This window comes from Oncorhynchus nerka, unplaced genomic scaffold, assembly GCF_034236695.1.
Source record: "Oncorhynchus nerka isolate Pitt River unplaced genomic scaffold, Oner_Uvic_2.0 unplaced_scaffold_93___fragment_2___debris, whole genome shotgun sequence".
Taxonomy (NCBI): domain Eukaryota; kingdom Metazoa; phylum Chordata; class Actinopteri; order Salmoniformes; family Salmonidae; genus Oncorhynchus; species Oncorhynchus nerka.
The window spans coordinates 94,603-121,762 of record NW_027039965.1 but is presented as its reverse complement, the minus strand read 5'-3'; the positions used below and the strand labels follow the sequence as shown (position 1 = coordinate 121,762).

General features: G+C 54.4%; 1 protein-coding gene across 1 annotated transcript in view; it reads left to right on the top strand.

Moving 5' to 3' along the window:
* The first annotated feature begins 8,345 nt into the window (after nt 1-8,345).
* The window catches only part of LOC115124803 (transcription initiation factor TFIID subunit 4-like), a 46,061-nt gene continuing 27,246 nt past the window's right edge, over nt 8,346-27,160 (top strand). The window contains exons 1-6 of the mRNA XM_065015599.1: nt 8,346-8,411; nt 21,466-21,579; nt 22,116-22,262; nt 22,544-22,666; nt 23,381-23,470; nt 26,754-26,951. Coding sequence (XP_064871671.1) covers nt 8,346-8,411; nt 21,466-21,579; nt 22,116-22,262; nt 22,544-22,666; nt 23,381-23,470; nt 26,754-26,951 — 738 coding nt within the window. The remainder of the gene's footprint in view (nt 8,412-21,465; nt 21,580-22,115; nt 22,263-22,543; nt 22,667-23,380; nt 23,471-26,753; nt 26,952-27,160) is intronic.

Below are 27,160 nucleotides of genomic sequence, written 5' to 3'. Positions count from 1 at the left end.
TACCAGCATGGTACTGTGTTACTTAGTGCACAGCCCTCCTACCAGCATGGTACTGTGTTACTTAGTGCACAGCCCCAGCCCTCCTACCAGCATGGTACTGTGTTACATTAGTGCTCAGCCCCAGCCCTCCTACCAGCATGGTACTGTGTTACTTAGTGCTAGTGACCAGCCCCAGCCCTCCTACCAGCATGGTACTGTGTTACTTAGTGCCCAGCCCAGCCCCTACCAGCATGGTACTGTGTTACTTAGTGCCCAGCCCAGCCCTCCTACCAGCATGGTACTGTGTTACTTAGTGCCCAGCCCCAGCCCTCCTACCAGCATGGTACTGTGTTACTTAGTGCCCAGCCCCAGCCCTCCTACCAGCATGGTACTGTGTTACTTAGTGCCCAAGCCCAGCCCTCCTACCAGCATGGTACTGTGTTACTTAGTGCCCAGCCCTCCTACCAGCATGGTACTGTGTTACTTAGTGCAGCCCCAGCCCTCCTACCAGCATGGTACTGTGTTACTTAGTGCCCAGCCCCAGCCCTCCTACCAGCATGGTACTGTGTTACTTAGTGCCCAGCCCCAGCCCTCCTACCAGCATGGTACTGTGTTACTTAGTGCACAGCCCCAGCCCTCCTACCAGCATGGTACTGTGTTACTTAGTGCCCAGCCCCAGCCCTCCTACCAGCATGGTACTGTGTTACTTAGTGCCCAGCCCTCCTACCAGCATGGTACTGTGTTACTTAGTGCCCAGCCCCAGCCCTCCTACCAGCATGGTACTGTGTTACTTAGTGCCCAAACCCAGCCCTCCTACCAGCATGGTACTGTGTTACTTAGTGCACAGCCCCAGCCCTCCTACCAGCATGGTACTGTGTTACTTAGTGCCCAAACCCAGCCCTCCTACCAGCATGGTACTGTGTTACTTAGTTCCCAGCCCTCCTACCAGCATGGTACTGTGTTACTTAGTTCCCAGCCCAGCCCTCCTACCAGCATGGTAGTGTGTTATAGTGACCAGCCCCAGCCCTCCTACCAGCATGGTACTGTGTTAGTTAGTGCCCAGCCCCAGCCCTCCTACCAGCATGGTACTGTGTTACTTAGTGCCCAGCCCCAGCCCTCCTACCAGCATGGTACTGTGTTACTTAGTGCCCAGCCCAGCCCTCCTACCAGCATGGTACTGTGTTACTTAGTGCCCAGCCACAGCCCTCCTACCAGCATGGTACTGTGTTACTTAGTGCACAGCCCTCCTACCAGCATGGTACTGTGTTACTTAGTGCCCAGCCACAGCCCTCCTACCAGCATGGTACTGTGTTACTTAGTGCCCAGCCCTCCTACCAGCATGGTACTGTGTTACTTAGTGCCCAAACCCAGCCCTCCTACCAGCATGGTACTGTGTTACTTAGTGCCCAGCCCTCCTACCAGCATGGTACTGTGTTACTTAGTGCCCAGCCCTCCTACCAGCATGGTACTGTGTTACTTAGTGCACAGCCCTCCTACCAGCATGGTACTGTGTTACTTAGTGCCCAGCCCCAGCCCTCCTACCAGCATGGTACTGTGTTACTTAGTGCACAGCCCTCCTACCAGCATGGTACTGTGTTACTTAGTGCCCAGCCCCAGCCCTCCTACCAGCATGGTACTGTGTTACTTAGTGACACAGCCCTCCTACCAGCATGGTACTGTGTTACTTAGTGCCCAGCCCCAGCCCTCCTACCAGCATGGTACTGTGTTACTTAGTGCCAGCCCCAGCCCTCCTACCAGCATGGTACTGTGTTACTTAGTGCCCAAACCCAGCCCTCCTACCAGCATGGTACTGTGTTACTTAGTGCACAGCCCCAGCCCTCCTACCAGCATGGTACTGTGTTACTTAGTGCCCAAACCCAGCCCTCCTACCAGCATGGTACTGTGTTACTTAGTTCCCAGCCCCAGCCCTCCTACCAGCATGGTACTGTGTTACTTAGTTCCCAGCCCCAGCCCTCCTACCAGCATGGTAGTGTGTTACTTAGTGACCAGCCCCAGCCCTCCTACCAGCATGGTACTGTGTTACTTAGTGCCCAAACCCAGCCCTCCTACCAGCATGGTACTGTGTTACTTAGTGCCCCAGCCCTCCTACCAGCATGGTACTGTGTTACTTAGTGCCCAGCCACAGCCCTCCTACCAGCATGGTACTGTGTTACTTAGTGACCAGCCCCAGCCCTCCTACCAGCATGGTACTGTGTTACTTAGTGCCCAGCCCCAGCCCTCCTACCAGCATGGTACTGTGTTACTTAGTGACCAGCCCCAGCCCTCCTACCAGCAGGGTACTGTGTTACTTAGTGCCCAGCCCTCCTACCAGCATGGTACTGTGTTACTTAGTGCACAGCCCTCCTACCAGCATGGTACTGTGTTACTTAGTGCCCAGCCCAGCCCTCCTACCAGCATGGTACTGTGTTACTTAGTGCCCAGCCCCAGCCCTCCTACCAGCATGGTACTGTGTTACTTAGTGCACAGCCCTCCTACCAGCATGGTACTGTGTTACTTAGTGCCCAGCCCCAGCCCTCCTACCAGCATGGTACTGTGTTACTTAGTGCCCAAACCCAGCCCTCCTACCAGCATGGTACTGTGTTACTTAGTGCCCAGCCCCAGCCCTCCTACCAGCATGGTACTGTGTTACTTTAGTGTCCAGCCCCAGCCCTCCCACCAGCACGGTACTTTATTACTTAGTGCACAGCCCTCCTACCAGCATGGTACTGTGTTACTTATTGCACAGCCCCAGCCCTCCTACCAGCATGGTACTGTGTTACTTAGTGCCCAAACCCAGCTCTCCGACCAGCATGGTACTGTGTTACTTAGTGCCCAGCCCCAGCCCTCCTACCAGCATGGTACTGTGTTACTTAGTGCACAGCCCCAGCCCTCCTACCAGCATGGTACTGTGTTACTTAGTGCCCAGCCCCAGCCCTCCTACCAGCATGGTACTGTGTTACTTAGTGCACAGCCCTCCTACTAGCATGGTACTGTGTTACTTAGTGCCCAGCCCCAGCCCTCCTACCAGCATGGTACTGTGTTACTTAGTGCACAGCCCTCCTACCAGCATGGTACTGTGTTGTTACTTGCCCAGTGCCCAGCCCCAGCCCTCCTACCAGCATGGTACTGTGTTACTTAGTGCACAGCCCTCCTACCAGCATGGTACTGTGTTACTTAGTGCCCAGCCCCAGCCCTCCTACCAGCATGGTACTGTGTTACTTAGTGCCCAAACCCAGCCCTCCTACCAGCATGGTACTGTGTTACTTAGTGACCAGCCCTCCTACCAGCATGGTACTGTGTTACTTAGTGACCAGCCCCAGCCCTACTACCAGCATGGTACTGTGTTACTTAGTGCACAGCCCCAGCCCTCCTACCAGCATGGTACTGTGTTACTTAGTGGCCAGCCCCAGCCCTCCTACCAGCATGGTACTGTGTTACTTAGTGCCCAGGCACAGCCCTCCTACCAGCATGGTAGTGTGTTACTTAGTGCCCAGCCCCCCTACCAGCATGGTACTGTTCTTACTTTAGTGCCCAAACCCAGCCCTCCTACCAGCATGGTACTGTTCTTACTTAGTGCCCAGCCCTCCTACCAGCATGGTACTGTGTTACTTAGTGCAGCCCCAGCCCTCCTACCAGCATGGTACTGTGTTACTTAGTGCACAGCCCTCCTACCAGCATGGTACTGTGTTACTTAGTGCAGCCCCAGCCCTCCTACCAGCATGGTACTGTGTTACTTAGTGCCCAGCCCTCCCAGCATGGTACTGTGTTACCCAGCCCTCCTACCAGCATGGTACTGTGTTACTTAGTGCTCAGCCCCAGCCCTCCTACCAGCATGGTACTGTGTTACTTAGTGCTCAGCCCCAGCCCTCCTACCAGCATGGTACTGTGTTACTTAGTGCACAGCCCTCCTACCAGCATGGTACTGTGTTACTTAGTGCACAGCCCCAGCCCTCCTACCAGCATGGTACTGTGTTACTTAGTTCCCAGCCCTCCTACCAGCATGGTACTGTGTTACTTAGTTCCCAGCCCCAGCCCTCCTACCAGCATGGTAGTGTGTTACTTAGTGCCCAGCCCCAGCCCTCCTACCAGCATGGTACTGTGTTACTTAGTGCACAGCCCTCCTACCAGCATGGTACTGTGTTACTTAGTGCACAGCCCCAGCCCTCCTACCAGCATGGTACTGTGTTACTTAGTGCCCAAACCCAGCTCTCCTACCAGCATGGTACTGTGTTACTTAGTGCCCAGCCCCAGCCCTCCTACCAGCATGGTACTGTGTTACTTAGTGCACAGCCCCAGCCCTCCTACCAGCATGGTACTGTGTTACTTAGTGCCCAAACCCAGCCCTCCTACCAGCATGGTACTGTGTTACTTAGTTCCCAGCCCTCCTACCAGCATGGTACTGTGTTACTTAGTTCCCAGCCCCAGCCCTCCTACCAGCATGGTAGTGTGTTACTTAGTGACCAGCCCCAGCCCTCCTACCAGCATGGTACTGTGTTACTTAGTGACCAGCCCTCCTACCAGCATGGTACTGTGTTACTTAGTGACCAGCCCCAGCCCTACTACCAGCATGGTACTGTGTTACTTAGTGCACAGCCCCAGCCCTCCTACCAGCATGGTACTGTGTTACTTAGTGGCCAGCCCCAGCCCTCCTACCAGCATGGTACTGTGTTACTTAGTGCCCAGGCACAGCCCTCCTACCAGCATGGTAGTGTGTTACTTAGTGCCCAGCCCCCCTACCAGCATGGTACTGTTCTTACTTTAGTGCCCAAACCCAGCCCTCCTACCAGCATGGTACTGTTCTTACTTAGTGCCCAGCCCTCCTACCAGCATGGTACTGTGTTACTTAGTGCACAGCCCTCCTACCAGCATGGTACTGTGTTACTTAGTGCACAGCCCTCCTACCAGCATGGTACTGTGTTACTTAGTGCACAGCCCTCCTACCAGCATGGTACTGTGTTACTTAGTGCCCAGCCCTCCTACCAGCATGGTACTGTGTTACTTAGTGCACAGCCCTCCTACCAGCATGGTACTGTGTTACTTAGTGCTCAGCCCCAGCCCTCCTACCAGCATGGTACTGTGTTACTTAGTGCTCAGCCCCAGCCCTCCTACCAGCATGGTACTGTGTTACTTAGTGCACAGCCCTCCTACCAGCATGGTACTGTGTTACTTAGTGCACAGCCCCAGCCCTCCTACCAGCATGGTACTGTGTTACTTAGTACACAGCCCTCCTACCAGCATGGTACTGTCTTACTTAGTGCTCAGCCCCAGCCCTCCTACCAGCATGGTACTGTGTTACTTAGTGCTCAGCCCCAGCCAATCCTACCAGCATGGTACTGTGTTACTTAGTGCCCAAACCCAGCCCTCCTACCAGCATGGTACTGTGTTACTTAGTGCACAGCCCCAGCCCTCCTACCAGCATGGTACTGTGTTACTTAGTGCACAGCCCTCCTACCAGCATGGTACTGTGTTACTTAGTGCCCAGCCCCAGCCCTCCTACCAGCATGGTACTGTGTTACTTAGTGCCCAGCCCTCCTACCAGCATGGTACTGTGTTACTTAGTGCCCAGCCCCAGCCCTCCTACCAGCATGGTACTGTGTTACTTAGTGCCCAGCCCCAGCCCTCCTACCAGCATGGTACTGTGTTACTTAGTGCCCAAACCCAGCCCTCCTACCAGCATGGTACTGTGTTACTTAGTGCCCAGCCCTCCTACCAGCATGGTACTGTGTTACTTAGTGCCCAGCCTTCCTACCAGCATGGTACTGTGTTACTTAGTGCACAGCCCTCCTACCAGCATGGTACTGTGTTACTTAGTGCCCAGCCCCAGCCCTCCTACCAGCATGGTACTGTGTTACTTAGTGCACAGCCCTCCTACTAGCATGGTACTGTGTTACTTAGTGCCCAGCCCCAGCCCTCCTACCAGCATGGTACTGTGTTACTTAGTGCACAGCCCTCCTACCAACATGGTACTGTGTTACTTAGTGCCGAGCCCCAGCCCTCCTACCAGCACGGTACTGTATTACTTAGTGCACAGCCCTCCTACCAGCATGGTACTGTGTTACTTAGTGCACAGCCCCAGCCCTCCTACCAGCATGGTACTGTGTTACTTAGTGCCCAAACCCAGCTCTCCTACCAGCATGGTACTGTGTTACTTAGTGCCCAGCCCCAGCCCTCCTACCAGCATGGTACTGTGTTACTTAGTGCCCAAACCCAGCCCTCCTACCAGCATGGTACTGTGTTACTTAGTGCACAGCCCCAGCCCTCCTACCAGCATGGTACTGTGTTACTTAGTGCCCAAACCCAGCCCTCCTACCAGCATGGTACTGTGTTACTTAGTTCCCAGCCCTCCTACCAGCATGGTACTGTGTTACTTAGTTCCCAGCCCCAGCACTCCTACCAGCATGGTAGTGTGTTACTTAGTGACCAGCCCCAGCCCTCCTACCAGCATGGTACTGTGTTACTTAGTGACCAGCCCTCCTACCAGCATGGTACTGTGTTACTTAGTGACCAGCCCCAGCCCTACTACCAGCATGGTACTGTGTTACTTAGTGCACAGCCCCAGCCCTCCTACCAGCATGGTACTGTGTTACTTAGTGACCAGCCCCAGCCCTCCTACCAGCATGGTACTGTGTTACTTAGTGCCCAGCCCCAGCCCTCCTACCAGCATGGTACTGTGTTACTTAGTGCCCAGCCCCAGCCCTCCTACCAGCATGGTACTGTGTTACTTAGTGCCCAGCCCCAGCCCTCCCACCAGCACGGTACTTTATTACTTAGTGCACAGCCCTCCTACCAGCATGGTACTGTGTTACTTATTGCACAGCCCCAGCCCTCCTACCAGCATGGTACTGTGTTACTTAGTGCCCAAACCCAGCTCTCCTACCAGCATGGTACTGTGTTACTTAGTGCCCAGCCCCAGCCCTCCTACCAGCATGGTACTGTGTTACTTAGTGCACAGCCCCAGCCCTCCTACCAGCATGGTACTGTGTTACTTAGTGCCCAAACCCAGCCCTCCTACCAGCATGGTACTGTGTTACTTAGTTCCCAGCCCTCCTACCAGCATGGTACTGTGTTACTTAGTTCCCAGCCCCAGCCCTCCTACCAGCATGGTAGTGTGTTACTTAGTGCCCAGCCCCAGCCCTCCTACCAGCACGGTACTTTATTACTTAGTGCACAGCCCTCCTACCAGCATGGTACTGTGTTACTTAGTGCACAGCCCCAGCCCTCCTACCAGCATGGTACTGTGTTACTTAGTGCCCAAACCCAGCTCTCCTACCAGCATGGTACTGTGTTACTTAGTGCCCAGCCCCAGCCCTCCTACCAGCATGGTACTGTGTTACTTAGTGCACAGCCCCAGCCCTCCTACCAGCATGGTACTGTGTTACTTAGTGCCCAAACCCAGCCCTCCTACCAGCATGGTACTGTGTTACTTAGTTCCCAGCCCTCCTACCAGCATGGTACTGTGTTACTTAGTTCCCAGCCCCAGCCCTCCTACCAGCATGGTAGTGTGTTACTTAGTGACCAGCCCCAGCCCTCCTACCAGCATGGTACTGTGTTACTTAGTGACCAGCCCTCCTACCAGCATGGTACTGTGTTACTTAGTGACCAGCCCCAGCCCTACTACCAGCATGGTACTGTGTTACTTAGTGCACAGCCCCAGCCCTCCTACCAGCATGGTACTGTGTTACTTAGTGGCCAGCCCCAGCCCTCCTACCAGCATGGTACTGTGTTACTTAGTGCCCAGGCACAGCCCTCCTACCAGCATGGTAGTGTGTTACTTAGTGCCCAGCCCCCCTACCAGCATGGTACTGTTCTTACTTTAGTGCCCAAACCCAGCCCTCCTACCAGCATGGTACTGTTCTTACTTAGTGCCCAGCCCTCCTACCAGCATGGTACTGTGTTACTTAGTGCCCAGCCCCAGCCCTCCTACCAGCATGGTACTGTGTTACTTAGTGCCCAGCCCCAGCCCTCCTACCAGCATGGTACTGTGTTACTTAGTTCCCAGCCCTCCTACCAGCATGGTACTGTGTTACTTAGTTCCCAGCCCCAGCACTCCTACCAGCATGGTAGTGTGTTACTTAGTGACCAGCCCCAGCCCTCCTACCAGCATGGTACTGTGTTACTTAGTGACCAGCCCTCCTACCAGCATGGTACTGTGTTACTTAGTGACCAGCCCCAGCCCTACTACCAGCATGGTACTGTGTTACTTAGTGCACAGCCCCAGCCCTCCTACCAGCATGGTACTGTGTTACTTAGTGACCAGCCCCAGCCCTCCTACCAGCATGGTACTGTGTTACTTAGTGCCCAGCCCCAGCCCTCCTACCAGCATGGTACTGTGTTACTTAGTGCCCAGCCCCAGCCCTCCTACCAGCATGGTACTGTGTTACTTAGTGCCCCAGCCCTCCCACCAGCACGGCCCCAGCCCTCCTACCAGCATGGTACTGTGTTACTTAGTGCACAGCCCCAGCCCTCCTACCAGCATGGTACTGTGTTACTTAGTGCCCAAACCCAGCCCTCCTACCAGCATGGTACTGTGTTACTTAGTGCCCAGCCCCAGCCCTCCTACCAGCATGGTACTGTGTTACTTAGTGCACAGCCCCAGCCCTCCTACCAGCATGGTACTGTGTTACTTAGTGCCCAAACCCAGCCCTCCTACCAGCATGGTACTGTGTTACTTAGTTCCCAGCCCTCCTACCAGCATGGTACTGTGTTACTTAGTTCCCAGCCCCAGCCCTCCTACCAGCATGGTAGTGTGTTACTTAGTGACCAGCCCCAGCCCTCCTACCAGCATGGTACTGTGTTACTTAGTGACCAGCCCTCCTACCAGCATGGTACTGTGTTACTTAGTGACCAGCCCCAGCCCTACTACCAGCATGGTACTGTGTTACTTAGTGCACAGCCCCAGCCCTCCTACCAGCATGGTACTGTGTTACTTAGTGCCAGCCCCAGCCCTCCTACCAGCATGGTACTGTGTTACTTAGTGCCCAGGCACAGCCCTCCTACCAGCATGGTAGTGTGTTACTTAGTGCCCAGCCCCCCTACCAGCATGGTACTGTTCTTACTTTAGTGCCCAAACCCAGCCCTCCTACCAGCATGGTACTGTTCTTACTTAGTGCCCAGCCCTCCTACCAGCATGGTACTGTGTTACTTAGTGCCCAGCCCCAGCCCTCCTACCAGCATGGTACTGTGTTACTTAGTGCCCAGCCCCAGCCCTCCTACCAGCATGGTACTGTGTTACTTAGTGCCCAGCCCCAGCCCTCCTACCAGCATGGTACTGTGTTACTTAGTGCCCAGCCCCAGCCCTCCCACCAGCACGGTACTTTATTACTTAGTGCACAGCCCTCCTACCAGCATGGTACTGTGTTACTTATTGCACAGCCCCAGCCCTCCTACCAGCATGGTACTGTGTTACTTAGTGCCCAAACCCAGCTCTCCTACCAGCATGGTACTGTGTTACTTAGTGCCCAGCCCCAGCCCTCCTACCAGCATGGTACTGTGTTACTTAGTGCACAGCCCCAGCCCTCCTACCAGCATGGTACTGTGTTACTTAGTGCCCAAACCCAGCCCTCCTACCAGCATGGTACTGTGTTACTTAGTTCCCAGCCCTCCTACCAGCATGGTACTGTGTTACTTAGTTCCCAGCCCAGCCCTCCTACCAGCATGGTAGTGTGTTACTTAGTGCCCAGCCCCAGCCCTCCTACCAGCATGGTACTTTATTACTTAGTGCACAGCCCTCCTACCAGCATGGTACTGTGTTACTTAGTGCACAGCCCCAGCCCTCCTACCAGCATGGTACTGTGTTACTTAGTGCCCAAACCCAGCTCTCCTACCAGCATGGTACTGTGTTACTTAGTGCCCAGCCCCAGCCCTCCTACCAGCATGGTACTGTGTTACTTAGTGCACAGCCCCAGCCCTCCTACCAGCATGGTACTGTGTTACTTAGTGCCCAAACCCAGCCCTCCTACCAGCATGGTACTGTGTTACTTAGTTCCCAGCCCTCCTACCAGCATGGTACTGTGTTACTTAGTTCCCAGCCCCAGCCCTCCTACCAGCATGGTAGTGTGTTACTTAGTGACCAGCCCCAGCCCTCCTACCAGCATGGTACTGTGTTACTTAGTGACCAGCCCTCCTACCAGCATGGTACTGTGTTACTTAGTGACCAGCCCCAGCCCTACTACCAGCATGGTACTGTGTTACTTAGTGCACAGCCCCAGCCCTCCTACCAGCATGGTACTGTGTTACTTAGTGGCCAGCCCCAGCCCTCCTACCAGCATGGTACTGTGTTACTTAGTGCCCAGGCACAGCCCTCCTACCAGCATGGTAGTGTGTTACTTAGTGCCCAGCCCCCCTACCAGCATGGTACTGTTCTTACTTTAGTGCCCAAACCCAGCCCTCCTACCAGCATGGTACTGTTCTTACTTAGTGCCCAGCCCTCCTACCAGCATGGTACTGTGTTACTTAGTGCACAGCCCTCCTACCAGCATGGTACTGTGTTACTTAGTGCACAGCCCTCCTACCAGCATGGTACTGTGTTACTTAGTGCACAGCCCTCCTACCAGCATGGTACTGTGTTACTTAGTGCCCAGCCCTCCTACCAGCATGGTACTGTGTTACTTAGTGCACAGCCCTCCTACCAGCATGGTACTGTGTTACTTAGTGCTCAGCCCCAGCCCTCCTACCAGCATGGTACTGTGTTTAGTGCTCAGCCCCAGCCCTCCTACCAGCATGGTACTGTGTTACTTAGTGCACAGCCCTCCTACCAGCATGGTACTGTGTTACTTAGTGCACAGCCCCAGCCCTCCTACCAGCATGGTACTGTGTTACTTAGTACACAGCCCTCCTACCAGCATGGTACTGTCTTACTTAGTGCTCAGCCCCAGCCCTCCTACCAGCATGGTACTGTGTTACTTAGTGCTCAGCCCCAGCCATCCTACCAGCATGGTACTGTGTTACTTAGTGCCCAAACCCAGCCCTCCTACCAGCATGGTACTGTGTTACTTAGTGCACAGCCCCAGCCCTCCTACCAGCATGGTACTGTGTTACTTAGTGCACAGCCCTCCTACCAGCATGGTACTGTGTTACTTAGTGCACAGCCCCAGCCCTCCTACCAGCATGGTACTGTGTTACTTAGTGCCCAAACCCAGCTCTCCTACCAGCATGGTACTGTGTTACTTAGTGCCCAGCCCCAGCCCTCCTACCAGCATGGTACTGTGTTACTTAGTGCCCAAACCCAGCCCTCCTACCAGCATGGTACTGTGTTACTTAGTGCACAGCCCCAGCCCTCCTACCAGCATGGTACTGTGTTACTTAGTGCCCAAACCCAGCCCTCCTACCAGCATGGTACCTTAGTTCCCAGCCCTCCTACCAGCATGGTACTGTGTTACTTAGTTCCCAGCCCCAGCCCTCCTACCAGCATGGTACTGTGTTACTTAGTGACCAGCCCCAGCCCTCCTACCAGCATGGTACTGTGTTACTTAGTGACCAGCCCTCCTACCAGCATGGTACTGTGTTACTTAGTGACCAGCCCCAGCCCTCCTACCAGCATGGTACTGTGTTACTTAGTGCACAGCCCCAGCCCTCCTACCAGCATGGTACTGTGTTACTTAGTGGCCAGCCCCAGCCCTCCTACCAGCATGGTACTGTGTTACTTAGTGCCCAGGCCAGCCCTCCTACCAGCATGGTAGTGTGTTACTTAGTGCCCAGCCCCCTACCAGCATGGTACTGTCTTACTTTAGTGCCCAAACCCAGCCCTCCTACCAGCATGGTACTGTGTTACTTAGTGCCCAGCCCTCCTACCAGCATGGTACTGTGTTACTTAGTACTGTGTTACTTAGCGCCCCAGCACAGCCCTCCTACCAGCATGGTACTGTGTTACTTAGTGCACAGCCCTCCTACCAGCATGGTACAGCTTAGTGCCCAGCCCTCCTACCAGCATGGTACTGTGTTACTTAGTGCACAGCCCTCCTACCAGCATGGTACTGTGTTACTTAGTGCTCAGCCCCAGCCCTCCTACCAGCATGGTACTGTGTTACTTAGTGCTCAGCCCCAGCCCTCCTACCAGCATGGTACTGTGTTACTTAGTGCACAGCCTCCTACCAGCCCCAGTGCACAGCCCCAGCCCTCCTACCAGCATGGTACTGTGTTACAGCCCTCCTACCAGCATGTACTGTCTTACTTAGTGCTCAGCCCCAGCCCTCCTACCAGCATGGTACTGTGTTACTTAGTGCTCAGCCCCAGCCATCCTACCAGCATGGTACTGTGTTACTTAGTGCCCAAACCCAGCCCTCCTACCAGCATGGTACTGTGTAGTGCACAGCCCCAGCCCTCCTACCAGCATGGTACTGTGTTACCCAGCCCTCCTACCAGCATGGTACTGTGTTACTTAGTGCCCAGCCCCAGCCCTCCTACCAGCATGGTACTGTGTTACTTAGCCCTCCTACCAGCACTGTGCTTAGTGACCAGCCCCCCTCCTACCAGCATGGTACTGTGCCCCAGCCCTCCTACCAGCATGGTACTGTGTTACTTAGTGCCAGCCCCAGCCCTCCTACCAGCATGGTACTGTGTTACTTAGTGCCCAGTGCACAGCCCTCCTACCAGCATGGTAGTGTGTTACTTAGTGCCCAGCCCCCCTACCAGCATGGTACTGTTCTTACTTTAGTGCCCAAACCCAGCCCTCCTACCAGCATGGTACTGTTCTTACTTAGTGCCCAGCCCTCCTACCAGCATGGTACTGTGTTACTTAGTGCACAGCCCTCCTACCAGCATGGTACTGTGTTACTTAGTGCACAGCCCTCCTACCAGCATGGTACTGTGTTACTTAGTGCACAGCCCTCCTACCAGCATGGTACTGTGTTACTTAGTGCCCAGCCCTCCTACCAGCATGGTACTGTGTTACTTAGTGCTCAGCCCCAGCCCTCCTACCAGCATGGTACCTTAGTGCTCAGCCCCAGCCCTCCTACCAGCATGGTACTGTGTTACTTAGTGCTCAGCCCCAGCCCTCCTACCAGCATGGTACTGTGTTACTTAGTGCACAGCCCTCCTACCAGCATGGTACTGTGTTACTTAGTGCACAGCCCCAGCCCTCCTACCAGCATGGTACTGTGTTACTTAGTACACAGCCCTCCTACCAGCATGGTACTGTCTTACTTAGTGCTCAGCCCCAGCCCTCCTACCAGCATGGTACTGTGTTACTTAGTGCTCAGCCCAGCCATCCTACCAGCATGGTACTGTGTTACTTAGTGCCAAACCCAGCCCTCCTACCAGCATGGTACTGTGTTACTTAGTGCACAGCCCCAGCCCTCCTACCAGCAGCACAGCCCTCCTACCAGCATGGTACTGTGTTACTTAGTGCCCAGCCCCAGCCCTCCTACCAGCATGGTACTGTGTTACTTAGTGCCCAGCCCCAGCCCTCCTACCAGCATGGTACTGTGTTACTTAGTGCACAGCCCCAGCCCTCCTACCAGCATGGTACTGTGTTACTTAGTGGCCAGCCCCAGCCCTCCTACCAGCATGGTACTGTGTTACTTAGTGCCCAGGCCAGCCCTCCTACCAGCATGGTAGTGTGTTACTTAGTGCCCAGCCCTCCTACCAGCATGGTACTGTGTTACTTAGTGCCCAAACCCAGCCCTCCTACCAGCATGGTACTGTTCTTACTTAGCAGTGCCCAGCCCAGCCCCTACCAGCATGGTACTGTGTTACTTAGTGCCCACAGCCCTCCTACCAGCATGGTACTGTGTTACTTAGTGCCCAGCCCTCCTACCAGCATGGTACTGTGTTACTTAGTGCACAGCCCTCCTACCAGCATGGTACTGTGTTACTTAGTCAGCCCAGCCCTCCTACCAGCATGGTACTGTGTTACTTAGTGCACAGCCCAGCCCTCCTACCAGCATGGTACTGTGTTACTTAGTGCAGCCCCAGCCCTCCTACCAGCATGGTACTGTGTTACTTAGTGCACAGCCCCAGCCCTCCTACCAGCATGGTACTGTGTGTTACACAGTACCAGCCCTCCTACCAGCATGCCCTCCTACCAGCATGGTACTTAGTGCTCAGCCCCAGCCATCCTACCAGCATGGTACTGTGTTACTTAGTGCCCAAACCCAGCCCTCCTACCAGCATGGTACTGTGTTACTTAGTGCACAGCCCCAGCCCTCCTACCAGCATGGTACTGTGTTGTTACTTAGTGCACAGCCCTCCTACCAGCATGGTACTGTGTTACATGGTAGTGCACAGCCCCAGCCCTCCTACCAGCATGGTACTGTGTTACTTAGTGCCCAAACCCAGCTCTCCTACCAGCATGGTACTGTGTTACTTAGTGCCCAGCCCCAGCCCTCCTACCAGCATGGTACTGTGTTACTTAGTGCCCAAACCCAGCCCTCCTACCAGCATGGTACTGTGTTACTTAGTGCACAGCCCCAGCCCTCCTACCAGCATGGTACTGTGTTACTTAGTGCCCAAACCCAGCTCTCCTACCAGCATGGTACTGTGTTACTTAGTGCCCAGCCCCAGCCCTCCTACCAGCATGGTACTGTGTTACTTAGTGCACAGCCCCAGCCCTCCTACCAGCATGGTACTGTGTTACTTAGTGCCCAAACCCAGCCCTCCTACCAGCATGGTACTGTGTTACTTAGTTCCCAGCCCTCCTACCAGCATGGTACTGTGTTACTTAGTTCCCAGCCCCAGCCCTCCTACCAGCATGGTAGTGTGTTACTTAGTGACCAGCCCCAGCCCTCCTACCAGCATGGTACTGTGTTACTTAGTGACCAGCCCTCCTACCAGCATGGTACTGTGTTACTTAGTGACCAGCCCCAGCCCTACTACCAGCATGGTACTGTGTTACTTAGTGCACAGCCCCAGCCCTCCTACCAGCATGGTACTGTGTTACTTAGTGGCCAGCCCCAGCCCTCCTACCAGCATGGTACTGTGTTACTTAGTGCCCAGGCACAGCCCTCCTACCAGCATGGTAGTGTGTTACTTAGTGCCCAGCCCCCCTACCAGCATGGTACTGTTCTTACTTTAGTGCCCAAACCCAGCCCTCCTACCAGCATGGTACTGTTCTTACTTAGTGCCCAGCCCTCCTACCAGCATGGTACTGTGTTACTTAGTGCACAGCCCTCCTACCAGCATGGTACTGTGTTACTTAGTGCACAGCCCTCCTACCAGCATGGTACTGTGTTACTTAGTGCACAGTCCTCCTACCAGCATGGTACTGTGTTACTTAGTGCCCAGCCCTCCTACCAGCATGGTACTGTGTTACTTAGTGCTCAGCCCCAGCCCTCCTACCAGCATGGTACTGTGTTACTTAGTGCTCAGCCCCAGCCCTCCTACCAGCATGGTACTGTGTTACTTAGTGCACAGCCCTCCTACCAGCATGGTACTGTGTTACTTAGTGCACAGCCCCAGCCCTCCTACCAGCATGGTACTGTGTTACTTAGTACACAGCCCTCCTACCAGCATGGTACTGTCTTACTTAGTGCTCATCCCCAGCCCTCCTACCAGCATGGTACTGTGTTACTTAGTGCTCAGCCCCAGCCATCCTACCAGCATGGTACTGTGTTACTTAGTGCCCAAACCCAGCCCTCCTACCAGCATGGTACTGTGTTACTTAGTGCACAGCCCCAGCCCTCCTACCAGCATGGTACTGTGTTACTTAGTGCACAGCCCTCCTACCAGCATGGTACTGTGTTACTTAGTGCCCAGCCCCAGCCCTCCTACCAGCATGGTACTGTGTTACTTAGTGCACAGCCCCAGCCCTCCTACCAGCATGGTACTGTGTTACTTAGTGCCCAAACCCAGCCCTCCTACCAGCATGGTACTGTGTTACTTAGTTCCCAGCCCTCCTACCAGCATGGTACTGTGTTACTTAGTTCCCAGCCCCAGCCCTCCTACCAGCATGGTAGTGTGTTACTTAGTGACCAGCCCCAGCCCTCCTACCAGCATGGTACTGTGTTACTTAGTTCCCAGCCCCAGCCCTCCTACCAGCATGGTAGTGTGTTACTTAGTGACCAGCCCCAGCCCTCCTACCAGCATGGTACTGTGTTACTTAGTGACCAGCCCTCCTACCAGCATGGTACTGTGTTACTTAGTGACCAGCCCCAGCCCTACTACCAGCATGGTACTGTGTTACTTAGTGCACAGCCCCAGCCCTCCTACCAGCATGGTACTGTGTTACTTAGTGGCCAGCCCCAGCCCTCCTACCAGCATGGTACTGTGTTACTTAGTGCCCAGGCACAGCCCTCCTACCAGCATGGTAGTGTGTTACTTAGGGCCCAGCCCCCCTACCAGCATGGTACTGTTCTTACTTTAGTGCCCAAACCCAGCCCTCCTACCAGCATGGTACTGTTCTTACTTAGTGCCCAGCCCTCCTACCAGCATGGTACTGTGTTACTTAGTGCACAGCCCTCCTACCAGCATGGTACTGTGTTACTTAGTTCACAGCCCTCCTACCAGCATGGTACTGTGTTACTTAGTGCACAGCCCTCCTACCAGCATGGTACTGTGTTACTTAGTGCCCAGCCCTCCTACCAGCATGGTACTGTGTTACTTAGTGCACAGCCCTCCTACCAGCATGGTACTGTGTTACTTAGTGCTCAGCCCCAGCCCTCCTACCAGCATGGTACTGTGTTACTTAGTGCTCAGCCCCAGCCCTCCTACCAGCATGGTACTGTGTTACTTAGTGCACAGCCCTCCTACCAGCATGGTACTGTGTTACTTAGTGCACAGCCCCAGCCCTCCTACCAGCATGGTACTGTGTTACTTAGTACACAGCCCTCCTACCAGCATGGTACTGTCTTACTTAGTGCTCAGCCCCAGCCCTCCTACCAGCATGGTACTGTGTTACTTAGTGCTCAGCCCCAGCCATCCTACCAGCATGGTACTGTGTTACTTAGTGCCCAAACCCAGCCCTCCTACCAGCATGGTACTGTGTTACTTAGTGCACAGCCCCAGCCCTCCTACCAGCATGGTACTGTGTTACTTAGTGCACAGCCCTCCTACCAGCATGGTACTGTGTTACTTAGTGCCCAGCCCCAGCCCTCCTACCAGCATGGTACTGTGTTACTTAGTGCCCAAACCCAGCCCTCCTACCATTATGGTACTGTGTTACTTAGTTCCCAGCCCTCCTACCAGCATGGTACTGTGTTACTTAGTGACCAGCCTTCCTACCAGCATGGTACTGTGTTACTTAGTTCCCAGCCCTCCTACCAGCATGGTACTGTGTTACTTAGTGACCAGCCCCAGCCCTCCTACCAGCATGGTACTGTGTTACTTAGTGCTCAGCCCTCCTACCAGCATGGTACTGTGTTACTTAGTGACCAGCCCCAGCCCTCCTACCAGCATGGTACTGTGTTACTTAGTGCACAGCCCTCCTACCAGCATGGTACTGTGTTAGTTAGTGCCCAGCCCCAGCCCTCCTACCAGCATGGTACTGTGTTACTTAGTGCCCAGCCCCAGCCCTCCTACCAGCATGGTACTGTGTTACTTAGTGCACAGCCCCAGCCCTCCTACCAGTATGGTACTGTGTTACTTAGTGCACAGCCCTCCTACCAGCATGGTACTGTGTTACTTAGTGCTCAGCCACAGCCCTCCTACCAGCATGGTACTGTGTTACTTAGTGCTCAGCCACAGCCCTCCTACCAGCATGGTACTGTGTTACTTAGTGCCCAGCCACAGCCCTCCTACCAGCATGTTACTGTGTTACTTAGTGCTCAGCCACAGCCCTCCTACCAGCATGGTATTGTGTTACTTAGTGCCCAGCCCCAGCCCTCCTACCAGCATGGTACTGTGTTACTTAGTGCCCAGCCACAGCCCTCCTACCAGCATGGTACTGTGTTACTTAGTGCTCAGCCACAGCCCTCCTACCAGCATGGTACTGTGTTACTTAGTGCTCAGCCACAGCCCTCCTACCAGCATGGTACTGTGTTACTTAGTGCCCAAACCCAGCCCTCCTACCAGCATGGTAGTGTGTTACTTAGTGCCCAGCCCTCCTACCAGCATGGTACTGTTCTTACTTAGTGCCCAGCCACAGCCCTCCTACCAGCATGGTACTGTGTTACTTAGTGCTCAGCCACAGCCCTCCTACCATCATGGTAGTGTGTTACTTAGTGCCCAGCCCCCCTACCAGCATGGTACTGTTCTTACTTTAGTGCCCAAACCCAGCCCTCCTACCAGCATGGTACTGTTCTTACTTAGTGCCCAGCCCTCCTACCAGCATGGTACTGTGTTACTTAGTGCACAGCCCTCCTACCAGCATGGTACTGTGTTACTTAGTGCACAGCCCTCCTACCAGCATGGTACTGTGTTACTTAGTGCACAGCCCTCCTACCAGCATGGTACTGTGTTACTTAGTGCCCAGCCCTCCTACCAGCATGGTACTGTGTTACTTAGTGCACAGCCCTCCTACCAGCATGGTACTGTGTTACTTAGTGCTCAGCCCCAGCCCTCCTACCAGCATGGTACTGTGTTACTTAGTGCTCAGCCCCAGCCCTCCTACCAGCATGGTACTGTGTTACTTAGTGCACAGCCCTCCTACCAGCATGGTACTGTGTTACTTAGTGCCCAGCCCCAGCCCTCCTACCAGCATGGTACTGTGTTACTTAGTGCACAGCCCTCCTACCAGCATGGTACTGTGTTACTTAGTGCTCAGCCACAGCCCTCCTACCAGCATGGTACTGTGTTACTTAGTGCTCAGCCACAGCCCTCCTACCAGCATGGTACTGTGTTACTTAGTGCCCAGCCACAGCCCTCCTACCAGCATGTTACTGTGTTACTTAGTGCTCAGCCACAGCCCTCCTACCAGCATGGTATTGTGTTACTTAGTGCCCAGCCCCAGCCCTCCTACCAGCATGGTACTGTGTTACTTAGTGCCCAGCCACAGCCCTCCTACCAGCATGGTACTGTGTTACTTAGTGCTCAGCCACAGCCCTCCTACCAGCATGGTACTGTGTTACTTAGTGCTCAGCCACAGCCCTCCTACCAGCATGGTACTGTGTTACTTAGTGCCCAAACCCAGCCCTCCTACCAGCATGGTAGTGTGTTACTTAGTGCCCAGCCCTCCTACCAGCATGGTACTGTTCTTACTTAGTGCCCAGCCACAGCCCTCCTACCAGCATGGTACTGTGTTACTTAGTGCTCAGCCACAGCCCTCCTACCAGCATGGTAGTGTGTTACTTAGTGCCCAGCCCCCCTACCAGCATGGTACTGTTCTTACTTTAGTGCCCAAACCCAGCCCTCCTACCAGCATGGTACTGTTCTTACTTAGTGCACAGCCCTCCTACCAGCATGGTACTGTGTTACTTAGTGCACAGCCCTCCTACCAGCATGGTACTGTGTTACTTAGTGCACAGCCCTCCTACCAGCATGGTACTGTGTTACTTAGTGCACAGCCCTCCTACCAGCATGGTACTGTGTTACTTAGTGCCCAGCCCTCCTACCAGCATGGTACTGTGTTACTTAGTGCACAGCCCTCCTACCAGCATGGTACTGTGTTACTTAGTGCTCAGCCCCAGCCCTCCTACCAGCATGGTACTGTGTTACTTAGTGCTCAGCCCCAGCCCTCCTACCAGCATGGCACTGTGTTACTTAGTGCACAGCCCTCCTACCAGCATGGTACTGTGTTACTTAGTGCACAGCCCTCCTACCAGCATGGTACTGTGTTACTTAGTGCACAGCCCTCCTACCAGCATGGTACTGTGTTACTTAGTGCACAGCCCTCCTACCAGCATGGTACTTTGTTAGTTGTTGTCCAGCCATAGCCCTCCTACCAGCATGGTACTGTGTTACTTAGTGCACAGCCCTCCTACCAGCATGGTACTGTGTTACTTAGTGCCCAGCCCTCCTACCAGCATGGTACTGTGTTACTTAGTGCCTAACCTCCCTCTCACTGTCTGCCCTGGTGCTATGAAGAGAGGCTTCTGTCTTGACAGTGGGTACAATAATCTGGATTGTCCAGTAAAGGACTGTGCAGTGATGAGTCATTACAAATTCTAGGGATGTTCCAATATAGGATTGATTCTTGGCTGAAACAATAACAGATATTTCACACCGATATGTCAAAAAAAACAAGTTTGCACATTAGCAAGCAAAGGACACTGATTCATTCATATTAGTTGTGACCTTCATTGTATTAGAGGAACTTATTTAGTGCTTCCCATTGAATAGTATTACTGTACCTCACCCTCGGCATCAGTGTTTTCTCTTCTGTTCATCTCTGGATCAGATCCTCTCTGTTTCATCCTGTGGATCCACAGTGATTTACTGTCACTTCCTACTATAATGACCTTTCTCCTCCACGTCTTCAGGGCATGTTGCACTTCTCCTTCTCCTCGTCTTGAAGGCACATTGCTTTTGTGTTTTCTCTCTGTCCCCTCTCTGTCATTCTCTCTCTCCTTCTTCATCCCCCCACCTCTGACCCTGTCTCACCTGCCCCTTCTGCACTGACCCTGTCTCTCCTGCACTGACCCTGTCTCTCCTGCACTGACCCTGTCTCTCCTGCACTGACCCTGTCTCTCCTGCACTGACCTTGTCTCTCCTGCACTGACCTTGTCTCTCCTGCACTGACCTTGTCTCTCCTGCACTGACCCTGTCTCTCCTGCACTGACCTTGTCTCTCCTGCACTGACCTTGTCTCTCCTGCACTGACTTTGTCTCTCCTGCACTGACCCTGTCTCTCCTGCACTGACCTTGTCTCTCCTGCACTGACCTTGTCTCTCCTGCACTGACCTTGTCTCTCCTGCACTGACCTTGTCTCTCCTGCACTGACCTTGTCTCTCCTGCACTGACCTTGTCTCTCCTGCACTGACCCTGTCTCTCCTGCACCGACCCTGTCTCTCCTGCACTGACCTTGTCTCTCCTGCACTGACCCTGTCTCTCCTGCACTGACCTTGTCTCTCCTGCACTGACCCTGTCTCTCATGCACTGACCCTGTCTCTCCTGCACTGACCCTGTCTCTCCTGCACTGACCCTGTCTCTCCTGCACTGACCCTGTCTCTCCTGCACTGACCCTGTCTCTCCTGCACTGACCTTGTCTCTCCTGCACTGACCCTGTCTCTCCTGCACTGACCTTGTCTCTCCTGCACTGACCTTGTCTCTCCTGCACTGACCCTGTCTCTCCTGCACTGACCCTGTCTCTCCTGCACTGACCTTGTCTCTCCTGCACTGACCCTGTCTCTCCTGCACTGACCTTGTCTCTCCTGCACTGACCTTGTCTCTCCTGCACTGACCTTGTCTCTCCTGCACTGACCCTGTCTCTCCTGCACTGACCCTGTCTCTCCTGCACTGACCTTGTCTCTCCTGCACTGACCTTGTCTCTCCTGCACTGACCCTGTCTCTCCTGCACTGACCTTGTCTCTCCTGCACTGACCTTGTCTCTCCTGCACTGACCTTGTCTCTCCTGCACTGACCTTGTCTCTCCTGCACTGACCCTGTCTCTCCTGCACTGACCTTGTCTCTCCTGCACTGACCCTGTCTCTTTTTCTTTCTCTCTGTTTATTTTCTGCAGTCTGTGACCTCTCAGGCTATTCGGCCATGTCCTCCTCCTGTCCAGGCCAAGATGGTGCTGTCTCCCACTCCTAGCCCTGTCCTCCAGATCTCCTCCTCCCCTGCGCCACCTTCTGTGAGCAGACTCTCCACTACAGAACTTGCCATCTCTCCATCCTTCCATCCCTGTCAGACCCTCCTCTTCTACCCATCCCTCCATCCTGTCCCTCTTCTTCCTTCTCCTCTTCCTCCTCCTCCTCACCTTTTTACCAACACAAACTTAGAAGTTTATCTAATCTGGGGGCATCCCATCTGACCCTTTTAACAGAATAGAGAAATAATTATCCAATGATATATCCATTAAAATTAAATTATTTGTGTATAGCTTGCACTTTACATAGTTTTGTCCAAGACCAGTGGGGGGACACAGGTGGGGGATTACTGGTATGTTTAGGATTTTCTAGTCAGGTACATCATTATTGGGAGGAGCTGTTTTGCTTGAATGTCCCCCAGTCCCCACTCCTCCCCTCCTCTCTGTTCAGTAATGTCCACAGAAGTCAGGACACCCGATGTGACAGGAGCGCCGTGCTGTTTCCCTCCTGTTCTCTGTGGCCTTGCTGGAAGCTCCCTTCACGTCCTGTTTATCTCTCTGTCTGCTCCTTGCTCTTCCAGAAGGGCCCCATGGCGCCGGTCGTGGCAGTGACGGCTCCCCAACAGGCCCCCGTGGTGATGGCCCCCCAGGCCCAGGTCGCCTCGCAGCCAGCCCTGCCCCAGCAGACCAGCGCCCCTGTAGCCCCAGGAGCCTCTGTCATCTCCCAGGTCTGTACTCTGCTCTGCTCCAGTCTGCCGGCCTCCTCTGGGCTGGTTAGGCTCCTCAACCCTCAGTGCTGTCACAGCTGCCAGCTGGTTGGCTGTGTCACCACCATGGCCATGACCCCACACAGCTGGGCATAGTGGCAGAGCCTCACACACAAACACATGTACATACACTAACACACTCTTCCCCGGTGTCCTCTCCGATCCCCAAACACTGAACGATAGTGTCCTACATATTTATTGTTAAAATCATATCTTTACATGCTTATTTTGCCATTTCCTAGGAGATGCAGGAGAATGTGAAGAAGTGTAAGAACTTCTTGGCCACCCTGATAAAGTTGGCTTCCCACAACTCTCCGTCGCCTGAGACCTCCAAAAATGTCAAGTCACTGGTCCAGGATCTACTTGTGAGTCTCACTACCGTAACTCGTTATTTTACCTCTACATTACCACAATATTACATTGTTTCTACATTATCTCTACATTACTGTGTTTTCAACAGAGAAACATGGAATGCTACTTTCTTTGCCCTACACTCTTAGAAAAAAAGGTACTATATAAAACCGAAAAGGGTTCTTTGTTCACATAAGAGAACCTTTTTGAAGAATGATTTTTGGTTCCAGGTAGAACCCTTTTGATTCTAAGTAGAGCCCTTTACACAGAGGTTATACATGGAACCCAAAATAATTCTACCTGGAACCAAAAAGGCTTCTACCTGGAACCAAAAAGGGTTCTCCTATGGGGAGCCAAATAACTCTTTTGGAACCCTTTTTTCTAAAAGTGGAGGAAGAATATTTCTGACATTGACAGGTTGTGTGATGCAATGTATTTCCTCATCTGTAGATGGCATCATTAAACTCTAACATGATCCAGAGTGATGCTGTTGTTTAGGACAGTATTTATTCAGAGTTGCTAATGAGATGTTTCCCAGGGGGATGTTAAAATGTAAATCAATATGAACACCGTCGATGAGGTGATTTCACCTCATCTCAATGTGCTCAGAAATCACATTGCACATCGGCCTCAATCACATGCTCTGCTCTCTGTTGTACAAGTGTGTCACATCACATAACAAGGAGCTGACGGGGTTAATAAACCTCGCTCTCTTCTCCTGCTCACAGGATGCTAAGATTGAGCCTGAGGAGTTCACCAACAGACTGCAGTCAGAGCTCAAGTCGTCTCCTCAGCCCTACCTGGTCCCCTTCCTCAAGGTTTGTACTGTATCTACTCAGGATACATTTGGACACTCCTCGTCATGGATGTAAAAGCATTGGTTGGTGAAAACATTGTTTGGAGGGAGTTTCTACCATTGTAAAATCAATGTAAGAAAGTGTGCAAGTGTACCCTTCAGGAGAAAGGTGGAGAACGTAAAACAGCCAGAGTGGCAGTGGAGAGGCCAGCCCATGTGACCCAGGCAGGGTCCGCTCCCCTGGCCTGACTTCAGACTGTGTGTGACAGGGGCCGCTCCCCTGGCCTGACTTCAGACTGTGTGTGACAGGGGCCGCTCCCCTGGCCTGACTTCAGACTGTGTGTGACAGGGGCCGCTCCCCTGGCCTGACTTCAGACTGTGTGTGACAGGGGCCGCTCCCTGGCCTGACTTCAGACTGTGTGTGACAGGGGCCGCTCCCCTGGCCTGACTTCAGACTGTGTGTGACAGGGGGCCTGGCTCCTGGCCTGACTTCAGACTGTGTGTGACAGGGGCCGCTCCCTGGCCTGACTTCAGACTGTGTGTGACAGGGGCCGCTCCCCTGGCCTGACTTCAGACTGCTCCCTGGCCTGACTTCAGACTGTGTGGGCCGCTCCCTGGCCTGACTTCAGACTGTGTGTGACAGGGGCCGCTCCCCTGGCCTGACTTCAGACTGTGTGTGGCAGGGGCCGCTCCCCTGGCCTGACTTCAGACTGTGTGTGACAGGGGCCGCTCCCCTGGCCTGACTTCAGACTGTGTGTGACAGGGGCCGCTCCCTGGCCTGACTTCAGACTGTGTGTGACAGGGGCCGCTATAGCCCCCTGGCCTGACTTCAGACTGTGTGTGGCAGGGGCCGCTCCCTGGCCTGACTTCAGACTGTGTGTGGCAGGGGCCGCTCCCTGGCCTGACTTCAGACTGTGTGTGGCAGGGGCCGCTCCCCTGGCCTGACTTCAGACTGTGTGTGGCAGGGGCCGCTCCCCTGGCCTGACTTCAGACTGTGTGTGACAGGGGCCGCTCCCTGGCCTGACTTCAGACTGTGTGTGACAGGGGCCGCTCCCTGGCCTGACTTCAGACTGTGTGTGACAGGGACTGTGTGTGACAGGGGCCGCTCCCCTGGCCTGACTTCAGACTGTGTGTGACAGCTCTCCCTGGCCTGACTTCGCTGTGTGTCGCTCCCCTGGCCTGACTTCAGACTGTGTGTGACAGGGGCCGCTCCCCTGGCCTGACTTCAGACTGTGTGTGACAGGGGCCGCTCCCCTGGCCTGACTTCAGACTGTGTGTGACAGGGGCCGCTCCCTGGCCTGACTTCAGACTGTGTGTGACAGGGGCCGCTCCCTGGCCTGACTTCAGACTGTGTGTGACAGGGGCCGCTCCCCTGGCCTGACTTCAGACTGTGTGTGACAGGGGCCGCTCCTGGCCTGACTTCAGACTTCAGCTCCTGGCCTGACTTCAGACTGTGTGTGTGACAGGGGCCGCTCCCTGGCCTGACTTCAGACTGTGTGTGACAGGGGCCGCTCCTGGCCTGACTTCAGACTGTGTGTGACAGGGGCCGCTCCCCTGGCCTGACTTCAGACTGTGTGTGACAGGGGCCGCTCCCCTGGCCTGACTTCAGACTGTGTGTGACAGGGGCCGCTCCCTGGCCTGACTTCAGACTGTGTGTGACAGGGGCCGCTCCCCTGGCCTGACTTCAGACTGTGTGTGACAGGGGCCGCTCCCTGGCCTGACTTCAGACTGTGTGTGACAGGGGCCGCTCCTGGCCTGACTTCAGACTGTGTGTGACAGGGCCGCTCCCTGGCCTGACTTCAGACTGTGTGTGACAGGGGCCGCTCCCCTGGCCTGACTTCAGACTGTGTGTGACAGGGGCCGCTCCCCTGGCCTGACTTCAGACTGTGTGTGGCAGGGGCCGCTCCCTGGCCTGACTTCAGACTGTGTGTGACAGGGGCCGCTGGCCCCTGGCCTGACTTCGCTCCCCTGGCCTGACTTCTAGAGCTGTGTGTGACAGGGGCCGCTCCCCTGGCCTGACTTCAGACTGTGTGTGACAGGGGCCGCTCCCTGGCCTGACTTCAGACTGTGTGTGACAGGGGCCGCTCCCTGGCCTGACTTCAGACTGTGTGTGACAGGGGCCGCTCCCCTGGCCTGACTTCAGACTGTGTGTGACAGGGGGCTCCTGGCCTGACTTCAGACTGTGTGTGACAGGGGCCGCTCCCCTGGCCTGACTTCAGAGACTGTGGCCTGACTTCAGACTGCACGGGCCGCTCCCCTGGCCTGACTTCAGACTGTGTGTGACAGAGGCCGCTCCCTGGCCTGACTTCAGACTGTGTGTGGCTGTGGGCCGCTCCCTGGCCTGACTTCAGACTGTGTGTTACAGGGGCCGCTCCCCTGGCCTGACTTCAGACTGTGTGTGACAGGGGCCGCTCCCCTGGCCTGACTTCAGACTGTGTGTGACAGTGGCCCCTGCAGCTGTCTGTGCCAGTAGCCAGCAGGCCTCTCCAGCCATCCGTGATGAGTGTCACATCATGCCACTGCCAACCCAGCCTTCCCTCCCTGAGCAGAGTAGAGCCAGCCAGCCACCCAGCCTTCCCTCCCTCCACAGAGCAGAGCCAGCCAGCCACCCAGCCTTCCCTCCCTCCACAGAGCAGAGCCAGCCAGCCCTCCTTCCCTCCCTCCACAGAGTAGAGCCAGCCAGCCACCCAGCCTTCCGTCCCTCCACAGAGCAGAGCCAGCCAGCCACCCAGCCTTCCCTCCCTCCACAGAGCAGAGCCAGCCAGCCACCCAGCCTTCCCTCCCTCCACAGAGCAGAGCCAGCCACCCAGCCTTCCCTCCCTCCACAGAGCAGAGCCAGCCAGCCAGCCACCCAGCCTTCCCTCCCTCCACAGAGCAGAGCCAGCCAGCCACCCAGCCTTCCCTCCCTCCACAGAGCAGAGCCAGCCAGCCACCCAGCCTTCCCTCCCTGCGCAGAGCAGAACCAGCCAGCCACAAACACAGTCATGTTGTCATGCAATGTTAGGACGTTTACATCAAAATATGCCACAGACCAAACATTTTTCAGGTCTACTGCTGGAGTGTTTGTCCCAAATGTTTGGCTAATGGATGAGCACTTGTCCATTGAGCATACATGTCAAGTATAATACACGTCATTTTAATATTCACGATTTGGGAGAATTATTTGTAATGATATCTATATTTGTACAATGTAATAATAATTTGCACATTTGATAATTTAGAAGAAATAAAAAACATTGAATGGCTTGTTTCTACTATGTACGGTATGTTAATACCCCTGTTGTGTGTGATCTGCCCGTCAACAGAAAAGCCTCCCGGCCCTGCGGCTGTCTCTGCTCAACATTCAGCATTCCCTGATCCAGCCTCTGCCGCAGGCCAAAGCCACCCCCACCACAGGCACCAGCTCTGCCATCATGGCCGTCCCAGCTGTCCGCGGCCGCCTCCCCAACAGCGTCAACACCACGGGGGCCAGTGTCGGGGCCCAGGGACACACAGCTGCCCTGGTAGGTACAGTACACTCACAGTCATAGCTGTCCCTACACTCACATTTCCAGTCACAGAGATCAGCCACAGTCATACAGTCCACTGGCCCAAACATACATGACCCCTGGTTATGACTCCCTGTGGAAGTATTAGAACTAATAGAACTTTTTTTGGCCTCGGTTCTGTTGTTAAGGTTGATGATACTGTAATACTCTGATACTTACTTATC